General features: G+C 41.0%; 1 protein-coding gene across 24 annotated transcripts in view; it reads left to right on the forward strand.

The window, feature by feature from the left end:
- Nucleotides 1-5,606: 5,606 nt before the first annotated feature.
- LOC141085206 (uncharacterized) overlaps nucleotides 5,607-19,093 on the forward strand; it is a 144,940-nt gene continuing 131,453 nt past the window's right edge. For 11 of the 24 annotated variants that reach the window (XM_073570431.1, XM_073570432.1, XM_073570433.1 and 8 more), the window contains exons 1-8: nucleotides 6,356-6,412; nucleotides 7,463-7,501; nucleotides 10,533-10,583; nucleotides 11,131-11,181; nucleotides 13,288-13,329; nucleotides 13,790-13,828; nucleotides 18,060-18,119; nucleotides 18,242-19,021. In XM_073570431.1, the coding sequence (XP_073426532.1) occupies nucleotides 6,361-6,412; nucleotides 7,463-7,501; nucleotides 10,533-10,583; nucleotides 11,131-11,181; nucleotides 13,288-13,329; nucleotides 13,790-13,828; nucleotides 18,060-18,119; nucleotides 18,242-19,021 (1,114 nt within the window). In that variant the 5' untranslated portion in view covers nucleotides 6,356-6,360. Of the gene's footprint in view, nucleotides 5,709-6,355; nucleotides 6,413-7,462; nucleotides 7,502-10,532; nucleotides 10,584-11,130; nucleotides 11,182-13,287; nucleotides 13,330-13,789; nucleotides 13,829-18,059; nucleotides 18,120-18,241; nucleotides 19,022-19,093 lie in introns of those variants that run through there. The other 13 variants (XM_073570439.1, XM_073570437.1, XM_073570438.1 and 10 more) reach the window with 9 other exon arrangements.

A 19,093-nucleotide genomic window follows, 5' to 3' on the forward strand; every position in this document is an offset into this window, starting at 1 on the left:
TCTGTTCCAAAATTCAAATTGCACTCCTTCCCTTCCAATCCCTGCTATGTACCCAAACAGTAATTTCTGACCACATATGAGGTATCATCGGGCTCAGGAGAAATTGCACAACAAATTGTGTGGTTCATTTTCTCCTGTTACCCTTGTGAAAATGAAATATTTGGGGCTAAAGGAACATTTTTGTTGAAAATAACAAATTTTACATTTCTTGTTTACAATTTGTTTTAATTCATGTGAAACACCTGAAGGATTAGAAAACTTTTTAAATGTGTTTTTTGAATATCTTGAATGGTACATTTATAAAATGTGGTCACTTTTGATTGTTTTATGACATATAGGCCCCTAAATCCCATTTCAAATGTGAAGTGCTCCCTAATAAAATAGGTTTTGTGTTGTATTTCCTGTTGGAATAATGAAAACTTGCTGCTAACCTTTTAACCCTTATGCAATTCTAACAAGAAAAATATGTTAAAAAAATTATGCTAATGTAAAGTAGACTTGTGGTAAATATTATTTATTAATCATTATTTAGCAATATGGCCATCTGTTTAAGGGCACAAAAATTCAATGATTCAAAAATTGCAAATTTTTCTAAATTTCCATCAAATTTCCAATTGTTTCATAAATAAATGAAAATCAAATCGACCTAAACCTACCACTTATGTGAAGTACATTGTCTCACGAAAAAACTATCTCAGACTCACTGGAATATGTGGAAGAATTTCTCAGTTATTACCAGATAAAGTGACACTGGTCAGAAGTGAAAAATTTGGCCTGGTCAGAAAGGTGAAAACAGACTTTGGTGGTAAGGGGTTAAATAATAAAAAAAACAATACAAGTTTAGTATCAATGGCTGCAATCGTACTACTGACATGAAGAATCATGTTACCAGTTCATTTTCACTATAAAACTTAATGCTGTAAGAACAAAATGTCCAGTTGTGCTCAAAAGTTTACATACCCCGGCAGAATTTTTGCTTTCTTGGCCTTTTTTTCAGAGAAAATGAATGATAACACCAAAACTTTTTCTCCTCTCATGAAGAGCTTGTTTTTTTTGCAGAATAAGCTGTAGTTTTGAAAGGCGCTTTTCACTTTACCAATAAAGGGGAAACAAATGGGATGAAATGGTGGAAAAAATGCAATTCTGGCATTGGTTATGTTACAGTTGTGCTCAAAAGTTTACATACGCCAGCAGAATTTTTGCTTTCTTGGCCTTTTTTCTGAAAGTATGAATGATAACACCAAAACTTTTTCTCCACTCAATGATTAGTGGTTGGGTGAAGTCATTTATTGTCAAACTACTGTGTTTTCTCTTTTTAAGTCATAATGACAACAGGGCTTCCACAAGGAATTTCGGGGCCCCATATTGGCAACATTTTTGGGGCCCCCTTTAGACTCCGCCCAGGCTCCACCCCAGCCCCCCTCCACCCCTCAAACTGTCCACAGTCTCACCACTCTCTCTTGGAAAAATTCCACTTCTCTCCAATCACACCTTAACAGTTCCCATCACCAGATCACACATATAGCCGGAAGATTTTGTTTTGGCCAAAAGATTTTTTAAGCCGCCATCACAACACTGTAGACACTTTTGGCCGAGCTCTACTCTACGCTAACCTATTAAATATTTGTTAAAATATGCAATACAATTTAGGTATATTTTTATTTATTTTTCAATTTTTAAAATGACCAATAATATCACATACAAGGGACAAATACCACCGCACCATGTTCAGACCACATATTACCACCACATAGTGACCTATAATACCACATACAAGGAACAAATACGGCCACACCATGACCAGACCACATGTTATTACCACAGTGACCAAATAATATCACATACAAGGAACAAATACCACCGCACCATGACCAGACCACATATTACCACTACAAAGTGACCAAATAATAGCACATACAAGGGACAAATACCGCAACACCATGTCCAGACCACATATTGCCACCACATAGTGACTGAATACTACAATACTGATCAGTAATAAAAAACATAATATCATCACCATAAGTGCCATTATACACAGGAGATCTGTACTTAGGATGTAGTGTCTGTGTTCAGGTAATATAGTGCTCAATGACATTATACACAGGAGCTCTGTATATAGTATACATTGTATAGTGTCAGTTTATAGGTAACACACTAACTCACCAGTGATGACTCTAGGTGAAGTCCTTCATCCTTGCTTTTCATCTTTCATCCAGCACAGATCGCCATCACTTCTTCCAGCCAGGGCTTGTCTCTGCTGGAAATAACACAGTTATCTAGACCTCCGCTTGCAGAACACATTACCTATTTTTTTCCCAACTTCTACATTACATCACATGAAGAAAAAAAGGTAACATAATATTACTCTACACAATAACAGGTCCTTCCCCCATTTAAAACAGTATGCTCAAAAAATAAAATAAATACATCACTGCAGTAATAATATCCCTTAATTAGCCCCTATGGTAATAATATTCCCCATCCTGGCCCCCGTGTGTCTCATTCCTGGCTTCAGCCATATGTTCTCCCATCCGGCCCCCATGAGTATCCATTGTGCCCCATATGATCTCCCCATCTGTCTCCATCAAATCCATCCTGCCCCATGATCCTGCACCGTATGTCTCCCATCCTGCCCCCTCCTATATCTCACATACTGCCCCCTCCTGTGACTCACTGTCACATTCTGCCCCCTCCTGTGTCTTACTGTCACATTCTGCCCCCTCCTGTGTCTCACTGTCACATTCTGTTCCGTGTTCATTCTGCCCCCTCCTGTGTCTCACTGTAACATTCTACCCCATGTCTCGCATTCTGTCTGCCACATGTCTCGCATTCTGCCCTCGTGTCTCGCATTCTGCCCCCGTGTGTCACATTCTGCCCCATGTCTTGCATTTTGCCCCATCATGTCTTGCAATCTGCCCCCATCATGTCTTGCAATCTGCCCCCATGTCTTGCAATCTGCCCCATGTCTGCATTCTGCCTCATGTCATGCAACTGCTCCATCATGTCTTGCATTCTACCCCATCATGTCTTGCATTCTGCCCCCCATCATGTCTTGCATTCTGCCCCCCATCATGTCTTGCATTCTGCCCCATCTTGTCTTGCAATCTGCCCCATCATGTCTTGCATTCTGCCCCATCATGTCTTGCAATCTGCCATGTCTTGCAATCTGCCCCCATGTCTGCATTCTGCCCCCATGTCATGCAATCTGCTCCATCTTGTCTTGCAGTCTACTCCATCATGTCTTGCATTCTGCCCCCATCATGTCTTGCATTCTTCCCCACTCATGTCTTGCATTCTTCCCCACTCATGTCTTGCATTCTGCCCCCATGTCTGCATTCTGCCCCGTGTCACTGTCTGCCTCCATGTCCAGCATTCTGCCCCATGTCCAGAATTCTGCCCCCATGTCCAGCATTCTGCCCCCATGTCCAGCAATCTGCCCCCATGTCCAGCAATCTGCCCCCATGTCTGCCTTCTGCCACATGTCTGCATTCTGTCCCATGTCACAGTCTGCCCCCATGTCCAGCATTCTGCCCCATCATGTCTGCCTTCTGCCCCAATGTTTGTCTTCTGCCCCTATGTCTGCATCCTGCCCAGGGACCCCCGGATTGCTGCTTTCAATAAAAAATAAAAAAAACAAAACAAAAAAAAGTTCTTACCTGGCCGCGCTCCAGCGGCAAAGCTCCCTCCACGCAGCTGAAGTGCACACTCCTCGACGACTGACAGTGATGTCAGATGCCGGCGACGTGTGCGCTGTGGCTGACGTCAGCTGCCAGCCTCCGATTGGCTGGCAGTTGTTAACTAGCACCGCAGCACCGCTTATTTTTACAGAGCCCCTGATTTTCCATTTGTTAGTCACAGTTTGAATGTTGTTGACTGACATTATCAATTTCTTCAACTACCTTTTCCCTTAGATTCGGTGACAATTCTTTTGTTTTTCCCATGACTCACAATCAAGAAACATCAGTGGCTGGATGAAAGATGCAAGAGTCTGTCTGGATCCCAGAAACTCACTCAGCTTTTATGCACACACACTGATTACAAGCAAACAGGTCACAGGTGAGGATGTTACCTTTAGAAGCCATTCAAACCCATTCATGTCAACTTTCCCAACCACATCCCTACTCACAACTGATTGCCCTTAGTGAAGATATATTCAAACCCATAAGTCTGATCCAGACTTTAGTCTGATCCATGCATCTTTCAAATGACATCTTTCAAAGTTCATCTTTTTAAGTACAATATTTTGAATTAGACTCGAATTCTATGATGCATTTGGCCATTCATCACCATCATCACTGTTGTATTATCATCATCATCATCACCATCACCATCTGTATCATCTAACCGAGTTGTTTCCTGTTCCCACAGGTATTCTTTCAATGTACCCAACTTCCCTTGGCATCTGACTGTCTGTATGAAGTAGATACAATCTCTCTCTGGTATGCTTTCAATGTACACAACTTTCCCTGGCATCTGTCTGTGTGAAGTACATACAATCTCTCTCTGGTATGCTTTCAAGGTACACAACTTTCCCTGGCATCTGTCTGTGTGAAGTACATACAATCTCTCTCTGACTTCTCCCGTGCTTCACCCATACTCTGGAACCCTTTACCCAAACACATCAGACTTTCGCCTACCACGGAAACCTTCAAAAGGAACCTGAAGACCCACCTCTTCCGGAAAGCCTACAACCTGCAATGATCCTCAGTCTACTGAACCGCCGCACGACCAGCTGTATCCTCACCTACTGTATCCTCACCCATCCCTTGTAGACTGTGAGCCCTCGTGGGCATGTTCCTCTCTCCTCCTGTGCTTGTGTGTGCCTTGTATGACTCATGTTTATTGTACTTACCTACATTTGCCCCTTTTTCTCATGTAAAGTGCCATGGAATAAATGGCGCTATAAAAATTAATAATAATATTAATAATAATAAATAATAACTTCTGTGCATGTTATCATGCCAAAACCACCAGGGTATGTGAACTTTTGGTCAGGGTCATTTGGATGTTTTGGGTTGTCTTTATGATTTAAAAAGAGAAAACACAGCAGTTTGACAAATAAATGGCTTCACCCAACCACTAACCATGAGCGGAGAAAAAGTTTTGGCGTTATCAATCATATTCTCTGAAAAAAGGCCAAGAAAGCAAAAATTCTGCCGGAAGAAGGAAACTTTTGAGCACAACTGTAACATAACCAATGCCGGAATTGCATTTTTTCCCAAATTTCATCCCATTTGTTTCCCTTTTACTGGTAAAGTGGATAGCGTCATTCAAAATTACTATTTATTCTGCAAAAAAACAGATCTTTAATGGAATAATAAACTAAAACATAAAAATGAAAAGATGACCTTGGTATGAAGGGGCTGATATAGTGATTTTGTTACTGAAGAGCATCCAAGGTCAGATGTTGAGGGCTTCATACTGACAGCTCCATTAGTGTCTCATGTCTGTTCATATGTGATATTATTCCATGTGAAACATAACATTATAATGAAATAATGATTATATTTGCTATTATGTATCTTGGTAAACATCTGAGGTCTCAGCTGATCCTTCTCCCCTGGCTGAGGACACCTAGAAGCAAAGCCATTGGGAGGAGGAGGACTCCTTCCAGAGGTAGGACCAAAGATCCAAACAGAGATATAGCACACAGCTATTAAGGAATTCAGTAGTAGAAGGGACGCGGAACCCACAGTCCTGATGAGGTGAGTCTCCACAAATCTTCCTTTTCTCATAGATTGGCCTTTCCTGAATTAGGAAATCTAACAATGTCGAAATTAAAAGGATTCTCTAAACGTAAATGCAAGGTGTTTGTAAAAATGAGCAACTTTGTATTTTACCTCTTATTAAAAATCTTCTCCGCTCTCAAGTACGGAGGGTTTTTTAATTCATAGCTTACTGCTTGTTGCCTAGCTTACTTGCCACCTTTGCACTGATGGCCAATTTCCTAGGCAAGGAACACAGGCTCACAAACTGTTTGCTATAGAGCTTGTAAGCGCTGCTCTTCAGTGCCTCCTCTGATGCAGCAGAGGATAAGCTACCTCTGCTAACAGCATGGGAGATTGCTTGATTGTGTAGCAACCATGCCACCAGGCCGAGCTGTCAATCATTAAGAGTGCACCACTCCCCAGCAAGGTGGAAGCCAGAATAGGGGGGAGCGATGCACTTTTGGAAATTGAAGATGAGACAATCCCTTTGTGTTTTGGACCCCTCTGATTCTTCTCTTGCTTTCTTTTGCCTTTGTGTATCCATTTTTTTATTGTTTGTAATGCCTTTTAGGGTTAAGGGTACAGGTCGATTTCCTCTTTGTCCCATGTACAGGCACACTCTAAATTATTTGCTCTCTCTACAGAAGTCATGGACTGGTTGGGGTTCCTCCTATTATTGATCTACACTTCGGAAGCCTATGGTAAGAGCTAAAACTCAATAAAGTGATACCATTTCTTTACTTTTTCTTAACTTCGAACTCTGAGGGTCGAAAATGGCCACAAGCGAAAATACAACGTAAACCCTATCTAAAAGGAGCTTAAAGATAATAAATAACTATTTATTTTCTTCCCTGATTCTATTGTTTTAAATTATCATCTGTTTCTCATATTTTTTAGTTCATGTCTAATTTTACTCTTTCTTTCTTTACTTCTTCTTTCTTTGAACCCCCCGACATTCAGATATTTTTTTATAAATATAGCCCGGAAATCCAAGAAAATTCACAACCTAGTGGTCAGCAGAGGGATTACACCTCAAAAAATCAGTGCCACAGAGTTTTAGGGTATGTGCACACGCTGCGGATTGGTCTGCGGGGATTTTGCAAAAGACCTGCGGTTTATCTGCGGATTATCCTGTGGTTTTGCCCTGCGGTTTATCATCTCTACAATGGAGGAGATGGCAAACCGCTGCGGAATCCGCAGAAAAGAATGACCTGTCAATTCTTTCTGCGGATTAGAAACCGCAGCAAAAAACGCGCGTAAAATTCCGCACCGTCTGCCCTGCGGTTTCCATTTTCCATAGGATATAATGGTACTGTGCAACGCAGCTAATTCTGCTGCGGATCCGCAGGGCCAAAACCGCTGCGGATCAGCAGCAGAATCCACAGCGTGTGCACACACCCTTAAAGTTTTCTCACTGCGAGAATAACTTTTGTACAGTTTTGTGTTATTTTGTAACTTTTCTTTTATGTTGGGTTTGTAATCTGATATGTATTAAATTTGCATGCAACTCATTTACCATAGTATAGTACGTAGGTAATATGTAACAATCATATCTATACAATGATACCAGGAAGGGGCGTAAAATATTATAACTGGTGTATGGTGGGCGAGGAGCCTTACTACAGAGTTTGCACAATATGTGATCAATATATAATACGTGACCATGATTATACAACGAAAGGCTCTATTAGGAAAGATCAAGAACGCTGAATTTCCCAAAGTAATGCAAATATTTTTTCTATTTTATTTAGGAAGAGGAAGGGTACCCAGCAGATCGAAACAGGCTTTCTGTAAGTATATAATGAAATGATGCATTTATTTTATTTTTATTTCTCAGTGCTGCCCTCTGTTGGTGACGTGCATTGCATACACCTGTGCAAAGTTGGGCCTGAGCAGTTTAAAATTAACCCCTTCATGACCAATTTCCGCTTTCGTTTTTTCCTTCCTTTCTTCCCAGGATGCGGGTGACACGATGTTTTTCCTGATACCATTTTGGAACAGATATGAGATTTTGATCGCTTGTTACGACATTTTTCATGACACTACAGCAATCAGAAAAACGTAAATTTGGCATTTTTGGTTTTCTTTACGGTTTTTACCAATCGGGTTAATTAATTTTATAGATCGGACTTTTCTGAACGCAGCGATACCACATGTGTTTTGTTTAACTATCTTTATTTTTAATCGAAAAAGAATGGTTATTTGCACTTTTATGGTTTTTTTTAATTTTTTCCGATTTTTTAAAACTTTTTAAAAACTTTTTACTGTTCATGTTAGTCCCCTTAGGGGACTTGAAGCTGCGAACATCTGACTGCTAGTGCTATATACAGCAATGTCGCAGCATCCCTGAGTATAGTAAAAATCACTGTGTCCTCCAAAGCCCGGCCACAGGTAGGGTATCAATGGAGATCCATAATGACATGCATGGGGTCTTCTACAGACCTCCAGATGTCATAGCTACTCTATCTAATAGGAGCTGAGAAGCTGTATTCGAGAAAGGCCACTAAGTAGGTGCCATACATAGAAATCATGATGCCCCATAGCAGAAGTTCTAATTGGCCCCGGCCCCCAAAAATGAAATAAAAATAAATAATTGTCAGGTTCACAAAAAAGCAGATCTCACAACTTTGCAGCCCTTACATAGCAATTTTCCGCCTGCTGAAAAACTTGAATCCTCTTTCATTACACCCGTGAAGTATGATGCCAACAAAAGTGCCTCCCAACCACTCCCATGGTGAAGTCCTCCACATTAACCTCTTCATGCACAGTATAAAGATCCTACTATACCCACCTCAACTCCCAAGGCAAAGTATGGTGACCCCTACACAATCCTCCATACAGTATAATAGCCCCACACTGTATAATGGCCAGCATTAGCCCTTCAAATAGCCTTATGGTCCCCACACAGTATGATGGACCTCACACAAACTGTCACATTGTATAATTGCTTGTATACAGTATAATGACCCCCCACATAGCCCTTCAAATAGTACAATGACCCCACATACCCTTCCATATCACATAATGGGCCCCATAAAGTCCTCCATACAATATAATGCACTCCCCATGGTCCTCCATACAATAAAATGCACCCACATGGTCCTCCATACAATATAATGCACCCCCATAGTCCCCCATACAATATGGTGCACTCCCCATGGTCCTCCATACAAAAAATGCACCCCCAATGGACCTCCATACAATATAATGGACCCCCATGGTCCTCCATACAATATTATGCACTCTCAATGGTCCACCATACAATATAATGCACCCCCCATGGTCCTCCATACAATATAATGCACCCTCCATGGTTCTCCATACAATATAATGCACCCTCCATGGTTCTCCATACAATACAATGCACCCCCATGGTTCTCCATACGATATAATGCACTCCCCATGGTCCTCCATATAATACAATGCACCTCCATGTTTCTCCATACAATATAATGAACCCCTCCTTGGTCCTCCATACAATATCATGCACTACCCATGGTCCTCCATACAATATAGTGCACCCCCATGGTCCTCCATACAATATTATGCACTCCCAATGGTCCTCCATACAATGTATAGACACAATATAATGCACCTCCATGGTCCTCTATACTATTTAATGTACCCCCCCATGGTCCTTCATACAATATAATGCACACCATGGTTCTCCATACAATATAATGCACCCCCATGGTCCTCCATACAATAAAATGCACCCCCATGGTCCTTCATGCAATATAATGCACCCTCCATGGTTCTCCATACAATACAATGCACCCCATAGTTCTCCATACAATACAATGCACCCCATGGTTCTCCATACAATATAATGCACCCCTATGGTCCTCCATACAATATAATGTACCCCACATGGTCCTTCATGCAATATAATGCACCCTCCATTGTTCTCCATACAATACAATGCACCTCATGATTCTCCGTACAATATAATGCACTCCCCATGGTCTTCATGCAAAACAATGCACCCCCATGTTAATCCGTACAATATAATGCACTCCCCATGGTTCTCCATACAATATAATGCACCCCCATAGTCCTCCATACAATGCACCCCATGGTTCTCCATACAATATAATGCACCCCCATACAATATAATGCACCCCTATGGTTCTCCATACAATATAATGCACTCCTCATGGTCCCCATAATAATCTTTATTTTTATGTAGCGCTAACATATTCCGCAGAGCTTTACAGTTTTTGCACACATTTTCATCACTGTCCCCGATGGGGCTCACAATCTAAATTCCCTATCAGTATGTCTTTGGAGTGTGGGAGGAAACCGGAGTACCCAGAGGAAACCCACGCAAACATGGGGAGAACATACAAACTCCTTGCAGATGTTGTCCTTGGTGGGATTCGAACCCAGGATCCCAGCGCTGCAACGCTAACCACTGAGCCACCGTGCTGCCCCTAACAATATAATGCACCACCATGGTCATCCATACAATATAATGCACTCCTCATGGTCCTCATACAATTTAAGTTACATCCTGTATTATACTCCAGAGCTGCACTCACTATTCTGCTGGTGCAGTCACTGTGTACATACATTACATTACTGATACTGAGTTACCTCCTGTATTATACTCCAGAGCTGCACTCACTGTTCTGCTACTGCAGTCACTGTGTACGTACATTACTGATACTGAGTTACCTCCTGTATTATACTCCAGAGCTGCACTCACTGTTATGCTACTGCAGTCACTGTGTACATACATTACATTACTGATCCTGTACTGATCATGAGTTATTTACATAGTTCAGAATTTTTTACATTATTTCATTTGATTTGTTTCAGGCAAATGTGTTACAGTCGAAGGGTTCGACATAAATTTTAATGAACTAAAGGGTGAGTTTTATAGAGTAATAATTACCCTTTTAATTTGCTTTATCTGTATCAACAGCAGAACTGAACATAACAAACTTTGAAATACTTGTTTCTGGAAAAAAAATGCCTTTCCTCCACCTTTTCTTTTGTACTCTATTAATTCACTCTCAAAAGCTGCTCAAATCTGTCTACAGTTCTGTCTTCAGTGAGGAATAAAAATCCAAGTAATAGATAAAAATTGACTATAGCAGTCTACAGAAAGTTGTTCTAAAAGAGGAAAGGTAAAGAATGTAAAAGTAATCTTCAGCACTCTCTAGTCACTAGAACCTGCAGAGGGAAAAAGCTTATTCTGTAAAGTTAACATTAAATTAGTAATGCAAAATACTCTAAAAGTAGTCCGAGAAATTCTGCCATGTACTGTTAGTGTGCTGCCATTTCAGATGTTATTTAATTCACAATTTTCATTTCTTCAAAACATAAAAAGTTGACTTTTTTATTTTTTAGGTTTGTTACATATTTTTTTCTTAAAAAATTAATATTTTTTATTTTAATTTTTTGTCCAAAATAGGAGATTTTTTTGGACATCGGAAGAAACCGGCCTGGATCTTGAGAGAATGGAGTAAGTTTATGAATATGAGACTTCTTCAATGTCAATGATCTCATTTTAATACTACTGATCTATGAAGGAATTTCTGCTAATGTCAATGTAAAAGACGTATTATTTTACATGAAAAACAGAATGAAAGAAAAAAATAATCACAAAAAAAGAAACAAAAACAAAAATTGTTTGGAAAAGTTAACAAAGAGGAAAGATTCACGATCGTGTACTCATTCACCAGTGAACATCTGCTAAAGTATATAACATGGGATTCTGTTGCAATAGCAATATTAATAACATTTTTATTTGCTATTATTTTTTGTAGGGGGGTTAGAATTTTGATTTGTAACGTTCTATCTCTAGTATATATATCACCCATCCTGGTATATATGTCTCCCATCCTGGTATATATATCTCCCATCCTGGTATACTGTATATATCTCCCATCCTGGTATACATGTCTCCCATCCTGGTATACAGTATATGTCTCCCATCCTGGTATATATATCTCCCATCCTGGTATACTGTATATATCTCCCATCCTGGTATATATGTCTCCCATCCTGGTATATATGTCCCCCATCCTGGTATATATGTCTCCCATCCTGGTATATAAGTCCCCATCCTGGTATATATGTTACCCATCCAGGTATATAGATGTCCCCTATCCTGGTATATATGTCTCCCATCCTGGTATATATGTATCCTATCCTGGTATATATGTCCCCCATCCTGGTATATATGTCCCCCATCCAGGTATATATGTCCCCCATCCTGGTATATATGTCCCCCATCTTAGTATATATGTCACCCATCCTGATATATATGTCCCCCATCCTGGTATATATTTCTCCCATCCTAGTATATATATGTCCCCCATCCTGGTATATATGTCCCCCATCATGGTATATATGTCCCCATCCTGGTATATATGTCCCCATCCTGGTATATATATGTCCCCCATCTTAGTATATATGTCACCCATCCTGATATATATGTCTCCCATCCTGGTATATATGTCTCTCATCCTGCTATATATGTCCCCCATCCTGGTATATATTTCTCCCATCCTAGTATATATGTCCCCCATCCTGGTATATATGTCCCCCATCATGGTATATATGTACCCATACTGGTATATATCTCTCTCCCCTGGTATATATGTCTCTCATCCTGGTATATATGTCCCCATCCTGGTATACATGTCCCCCATCCTGGTATATATGTCCCCATCCTGGTATACATGTCCCCCATCCTGGTATATATGTCTCCCATCCTGGTATATGTATGTCCCCATCCTGGTATATATGTCCCCCATCCTGGTATACATGTCCCCCATCCTGGTATATATGTCTCTCATCCTGGTATACATGTCCCCCATCCTGGTATATATGTCTCTCATCCTGGTATATATGTCTCTCATCCTGGTATACATGTCCCCCATCCTGGTATACATGTCCCCCATCCTGGTATATATGTCTCTCATCCTGGTATACATGTCCCCCATCCTGGTATATATGTCTCCCATCCTGGTATATGTATGTCCCCCATCCTGGTATATATGTCTCTCATCCTGGTATACATGTCCCCCATCCTGGTATATATGTCCCCATCCTGGTATACATGTCCCCCATCCTGGTATATATGTCTCCCATCCTGGTATATGTATGTCCCCATCCTGGTATATATGTCCCCCATCCTGGTATACATGTCCCCCATCCTGGTATATATGTCTCTCATCCTGGTATATATGTCCCCCATCCTGGTATATATGTCTCTCATCCTGGTATACATGTTCCCCATCCTTGTATATATTTCTCCCATCCTTGTATATACTGTATGTCTCCAATTTGCTGCTTTTCTTTCATGAATAAGAAAATAAACTCATCTTCAAAGCACAGCATTCTCTTCTATATCTGACTTCAGCTTAAAGCAACGGGCAGGGCATGACATCACTGCCATGCGCTGCTAGTGAGTGACTACCGGTTATTTACATGCTGACGTCTGCTGCTGCCTCTGATTGGCCACAGCTTGTATTGCAGTGCAGGGACCCAGAGAGCTCCCCTTACTACATATATCAGTGATATAGCCGAAGCCTGATGAATTCATTATCTTTAACTTTTATAGTTGGATTTCCTAAAAAGCCTTCGATGTTTCCTGAAAAAATAGGTGAGTGTTTTATTTAAGAAAAATATTTATTTTCTGCTACTTTAACAAAAACATTCAGTAAAATGAAAGTTTCATTCGAAATTCATGGATTTGATGAGATTAATTATATCGCTCATGGTCTGAGACCTTAGTCCTGAAACCATCACTGAAAAGACTGTTTAGAAGTTTTAAAGGGATTTTACAAAGTATATAAAAATGCTCCAAAGCTTAGTTACATTTCAATAAAGAGATTGTGGAAAATATTGGAGTCAGGAATAATGATGGATAAAGAACTGCATGAGTTTTTTGAACTAACAAATCTACAAAGCTTTGTTAAAAACTATATTTTTTGGTTGTAAAATAATAAGATAAAATAACATTTTGATAAATAAAGTCATTTTATTTCAAGACAAAGTGACCTCCTGCAGCTTGCTCCATTGATAGGACAATTCCTTCAATGATCTTGTTTTTCTTCTTACAGATAAATTGGCTTGGGCATTATGGATAGGCAAAAAAGAGGGTGAGTGTCTAAATTATACACATTTTTTGTTAATCGTTATCTTAATTATAATTGAATATTTTGCTGACGTCATTGAAAATTACATTTCTCATTTCTTAGGTTTTGCTGAGAGTTGACTAATAGGCTTATCTCTTAATAAAAAGTTTTTAGGTCACGTAAACATCACTAAAGGAAGTCTTTGGCAATCATTCTGTTATAAAAGATGAAAAATCACTTTATAGACTCGATCTCTGTAGGTCTTGACATGATATAATGTATTACCCCTTGTAGCTGATGGGGCAAACCATTCAAGGGATATTCCAGCTCCATTCACTTCTGCACTTGGATTGAGAATTAAAAACATATTATTAAGAATAAAAAATAGCAATACATTTTATATAAAATTGAGATTTAAAAGGTTATTTAAAAAAAAATAAATCAAGTTTTTCCTATATGTAGAATGAGGGATAACTTGCTGATCACTTTAGTTTTAATTGGGAATGGAGCTCTGAGACCTTGAGAATGGCAGCTCCATCCTGAATGGAGCAGAGGTGTACATACTTGGTCTCTGCTTCGTTCATTGTCTTTGGGACTACCACTATTTCCATCACACCCATACACAATCATATGCACCTCCGCTCAACTCAGGAGGGTGGGGCTGCAGAGCACTGATCTCAAGATCGGTTGGGTTTCCAGTGCCGGGACATTAGAACATTTCATAACTTACTAATTCAATAGCATTTGAGTGTTTTTTTTTTTAACTGGACAACCCGTTTAATTTTTTCCCAACATTAGATGCACTATTACATCATGGAGCTGGAACATGTGTATGGAGCATTATGAGGAAATGAGCTCACTCCACACAGGGCAGAAGTCAGCTGTATTATTACAGCACCTGCCAGCACCTGCCTCTAACAGACTTATCTACTATAGCTAGCCACTTAAAAAGGACCTTTCACTGGATTTGTTTTAGCTTAAAGGGGTGGTCCAGCACCTAAAATGTATTTTCTAAACATTGATCCATACACCCTAACCTTCTCTGTAATTTGCTATATTGCACAACACCCTACATTTTTACCTATTTACCTAATCCTTAAATGTGCTTTTTTTAACTTTATCACCTTTGATGCTTTGTTTGAGAAGAGTCTCAAATTGTGACATCACATGAGACTGGGGCTGCACTCACTGCCTATTGTGTCCATTGCCCCTACTGGGACAGGATTTCACAGGAGACAAAACTGCACTTGCGCACTAGTTTCTTGTGTAGGTGAGAGAGTCCCGGAAAAAGGCCCGCTGTGTATCCAGGCCGGAACTAGGGAAGCTGTCACCCAGGTTCCCAGGGGGTACGTTCCCGGGGGGAAATAGTTACAGGCCGGGACCAACAGTCATTCAGGAAATGTGGGGCGGGACAAAGAAAGGGGGCAGGGCAACTATAAAACTAGAGACCAGCAAACACTCGACGGGGAGAGAGACGAGAGACAGGAGGGAGGAGTCTAAGTGGCGTTGGAAGAGCAAGAGGGAGTCAGTGCCTTTTAGACAGATAGGATGGGGCTCACCTGACCAGGAGAGAGGACGGTGCCGAGCAGCACAAGGAGGAGATACAGCGAGACCTGTGACCGCCACTGCCCCGTTCCAGACGGCAGCTGCAGCCTGTACGCTGAGACCCGTGGCTGCCACTGCCTCGTTCCAGACCACGGCTGCAGCTTGTACGCTGAGACCCTCGGCCGCCACTGCCCTGCTCCATACTGCGGTTGCGGCCTGTACAGCGAGATCCACGGCCGCCACTGCCCTGCTCCCCACCGCGGCTGCGGCATGTTTGCCAAGACCCGCAGCCGCCACTGCCTCGCCTGCCAAAGAGACAGCAACGGTGGAGTAGAACAGGCCTGGGGCCTGCATCGCTCCCTCAGCACCTGGGCGTAAGAATGCCCGAAGCCTGCGACAACTCTTCTTTGGATGGACCCGGCGACTGAGGCGCCGACCAGACATCTCCCGGACAACAACTCTGCAGGACGTCAGAGATTGATAAGTGACACTTCGTTTTTCGTTAATCATAGTCCAAGGACATGTAGTCGGCCATATCGTGGCCATAAAGTTACCGTCTCTCGCTGTACTATTTGACATTGTGTTATTTGTGTATTTGTGTCTGGCTTACCCTGCGTGAAAAACCATTGTCAGCTTTGCTCTTTATCCATATAATCCATATATAAAACTCGAGTTTGCCCTGGCTCTGTCTCCGGCTCGTCACTGCATCCTGCGTACCTGCGAGTACTACAGCTGCAACTGCTGAAAACAAACTGGATCCTGTGTGAACAACACTGAGGTAGAGGTGAGTGCTGTGACAGCTCTCTGCTTCTATATCTGCCGTAGCTTCTGTGAAAGAAGAAGTCATCATGAGGTGGAGATAGAAGCAGTAAGTGACACCAGCACAGTTCCACAGCTTCTAGCACCACATTGAAATTGATCATCATCAGTGGGGGAGATGGTCATTCACTGGTTCTTGAACTGCCCTCAAATGAGTCATCAGCCAGTGTTGCACTCACTTTTCCCACAGCTTCCATCACCCAGGATCCAGGATGACTTCAGAGGGCAGCGATGCAAAAAACTAATGAGTAACTGCAATGATGCACCGTGATGACATCCTATTCTAGGAGGAGTGATGTATTCTGCTGGGAGTGAGTACATCCCCAGCCTCCTGTGATGTCGCGTTTGAGACTCCTCTGAAACAAAATGCTACAGGAAGTACAGTAAAAATTTTTTTTCCTGAGATATTAGCTAAATAAGTAAAAGTGTAGGATGCTATTGTAAAACTCATTACAAATGTTGTTAGGGTGTAAGAATAGATATTTAGAAAATACATTTTCAGTGCTGGACCACCGCTTCAAGAGGAAAATCTCAGACGAATGGGGCTACTCCACTGATTCTGCAACAATTTTGGGTTTTCTTCTGTGTCTCTCTGTTCCAAAGTTATGTCCCCCTGCAATAATGATCAAATGTTTTCTTCTTTCACCTGGGCATATTCTGCAGAGCTTCTATGTGGGAGGTTGATTTTTTCTACTGTGATGCTGGCTAATTAGAGCATGGTCACACCCCCAGAGAAGTCCTGTGGTATACGCCCACTTTACTAAAGGTAAAATTTGTATTTTTAATATTGGGGGGCATACCTTTTGAATGACGGGGGAAGAGAAGATAAAGAAAAACTGTTCCAGAACCATTGGAGTATCACCAGTTAGAGTATGTACTCAGTTTATAGGAAAAAAATCCAATGAAAGCTCCCCTTTAAATGCCATTGTCAATCACAGACAGCGACATTAAAATGTTGCGATTCCCTAAGGGCATCTGTTTGTGCTTCCCTCTGCTAGAACTTGAATGCCTCTCAGTAGTATAGGCATAATGCAACAGTAATTACAATGCTATATACATCTGATTCCTGCCTTTGTCTTTGTGCATACTGGGTGAATTGCCCAGTATGTCTCTAGTGATCCAAAAATGACCCAGGGTTTTAATCAATAAAAATATATTTCATCTTTTCTATTAGATATTACAAAAGAATATGCACATTTTTTTCATCTAAAAAAAGGAAAAATTAGCTATGGCGTTTAAAAGTATTTATATATTTATGTTCTTCATCATATAGCTGGAAAACCTGGAACACCAGGAATTCCAGAAATACCAGGGATACCAGGAATACCAAGAATTCCAGGAACACCAGGAATATCAGAAAAATATTCAGAATTGAGAGTCCTCAGTAGTTGATACCTTTTAATGGCTAACTGAAAAGATGGTAACACATTGCAAGCTTTCGAGACTACTCAGGTCTCTTCATCAGGCATAGACTAATACAAAATCTGAAGGGTCACATATTTATGCACAATACAGCACAGAAAAAATGCATATACGGTAATATTGTGCATAAATATGTGACCCTTCAGATTTTGTATTAGTCTATGCCTAATGAAGAGACCTGAGTAGTCTCGAAAGCTTGCAGTTACCATCTTTTCATTTAGCCATTAAAAGGTATCAACCACTGAGGACCCTCAATTCTGAATATTTTTCTATCTACTGGCTAACACGTTACAAAGATATACATCTTTCCTGTATCAGGAATATCAGAAACACTTAATGAAGAACTGAGTGAGTGTTTTGTGGGGAAAAATATCTAATACATTTTAAAAGCAAAACATTTGCTTGAAGTAATGACTATAAATTAAAATGGAGGGATATTGATAAAATGTTCTTGCATTAATCCATCTAGGTAAATTACCAGGAATACCTGAATTACCAGGAATACCCAAGTCAATTAAGGAAGAACTGAGTGAGTAATAAAAAACAAAAATATATTTTATATAAAAACCCATTTACTTGAAGTAATGACTACAAGTTAAAATAGACGGGTATTGAAACATTTGCCATTTTTCTTGTTTTAATTCTCATAAGGTGGATTACCAGAAATACCAGGAATACCTGAGACATCAGGGATAGCAGAAATACCAGGGATACCAGGAATACCAGGGAATCCAGGGATACCAGCAATTCCAGGAATACCAGAGACACCAGGAATACCAGGAGTACCAGGGATACCAGGAATACCAGGAGTACCAGGGATACCAGAGATCCCAGGAATCCCGGGGATACCAGGGATACCAGGAATACCAGGGATACCAGGAATACCGGGGATACCAGGAACACCAGGGATACCAGGGATACCAGGAATACCAGGGATACCAGGAATACCAGCAATACCAGGAATACCAGGAATACCAGAGACACCAGGAATACCAGAAACACCAGGGATACCAGGAATACCAGAAATACCAGGGATACCAGGAATACCTGGGATAGCAGAAATACCAGGGATACCGGGAATACCAGGGGAACCATGGATACCGGAAATACCAGGAATACCAGGGATACCAGGAAGACCAGGCATACCAGGAATACCGGGTATACCAGGGATACCAGGCATACCAGGAATACCAGGGATACCAGGAATCCCAGGAATACCAGGGATACCAGGAATCCCAGGAGTACCAGGAATACCAGGAAGACCAGGGATTCCAGGCATACCAGGAATACCAGGGATACCAGGAATACCAGGGATACCAGGAATTCCAGGAATACCAGGGATACCAGCAATACCAGGAATACCAGGACTACCAGAGACACCAGGAATACCAGAACTGCCAGGGATACCAGAGACAATTAAGGAAGAGCTGAGTGAGTAATCAAAAACAAGAATATATTTTACATAAAAACCCATTTACTTGAAGTAATGACTATAAGTTAAAA

Source organism: Dendrobates tinctorius, unplaced genomic scaffold (genome assembly GCF_039654945.1).
Source record: "Dendrobates tinctorius isolate UK_male_01 unplaced genomic scaffold, ASM3965494v1 ptg000028l, whole genome shotgun sequence".
Taxonomy (NCBI): Eukaryota; Metazoa; Chordata; class Amphibia; order Anura; family Dendrobatidae; genus Dendrobates; species Dendrobates tinctorius.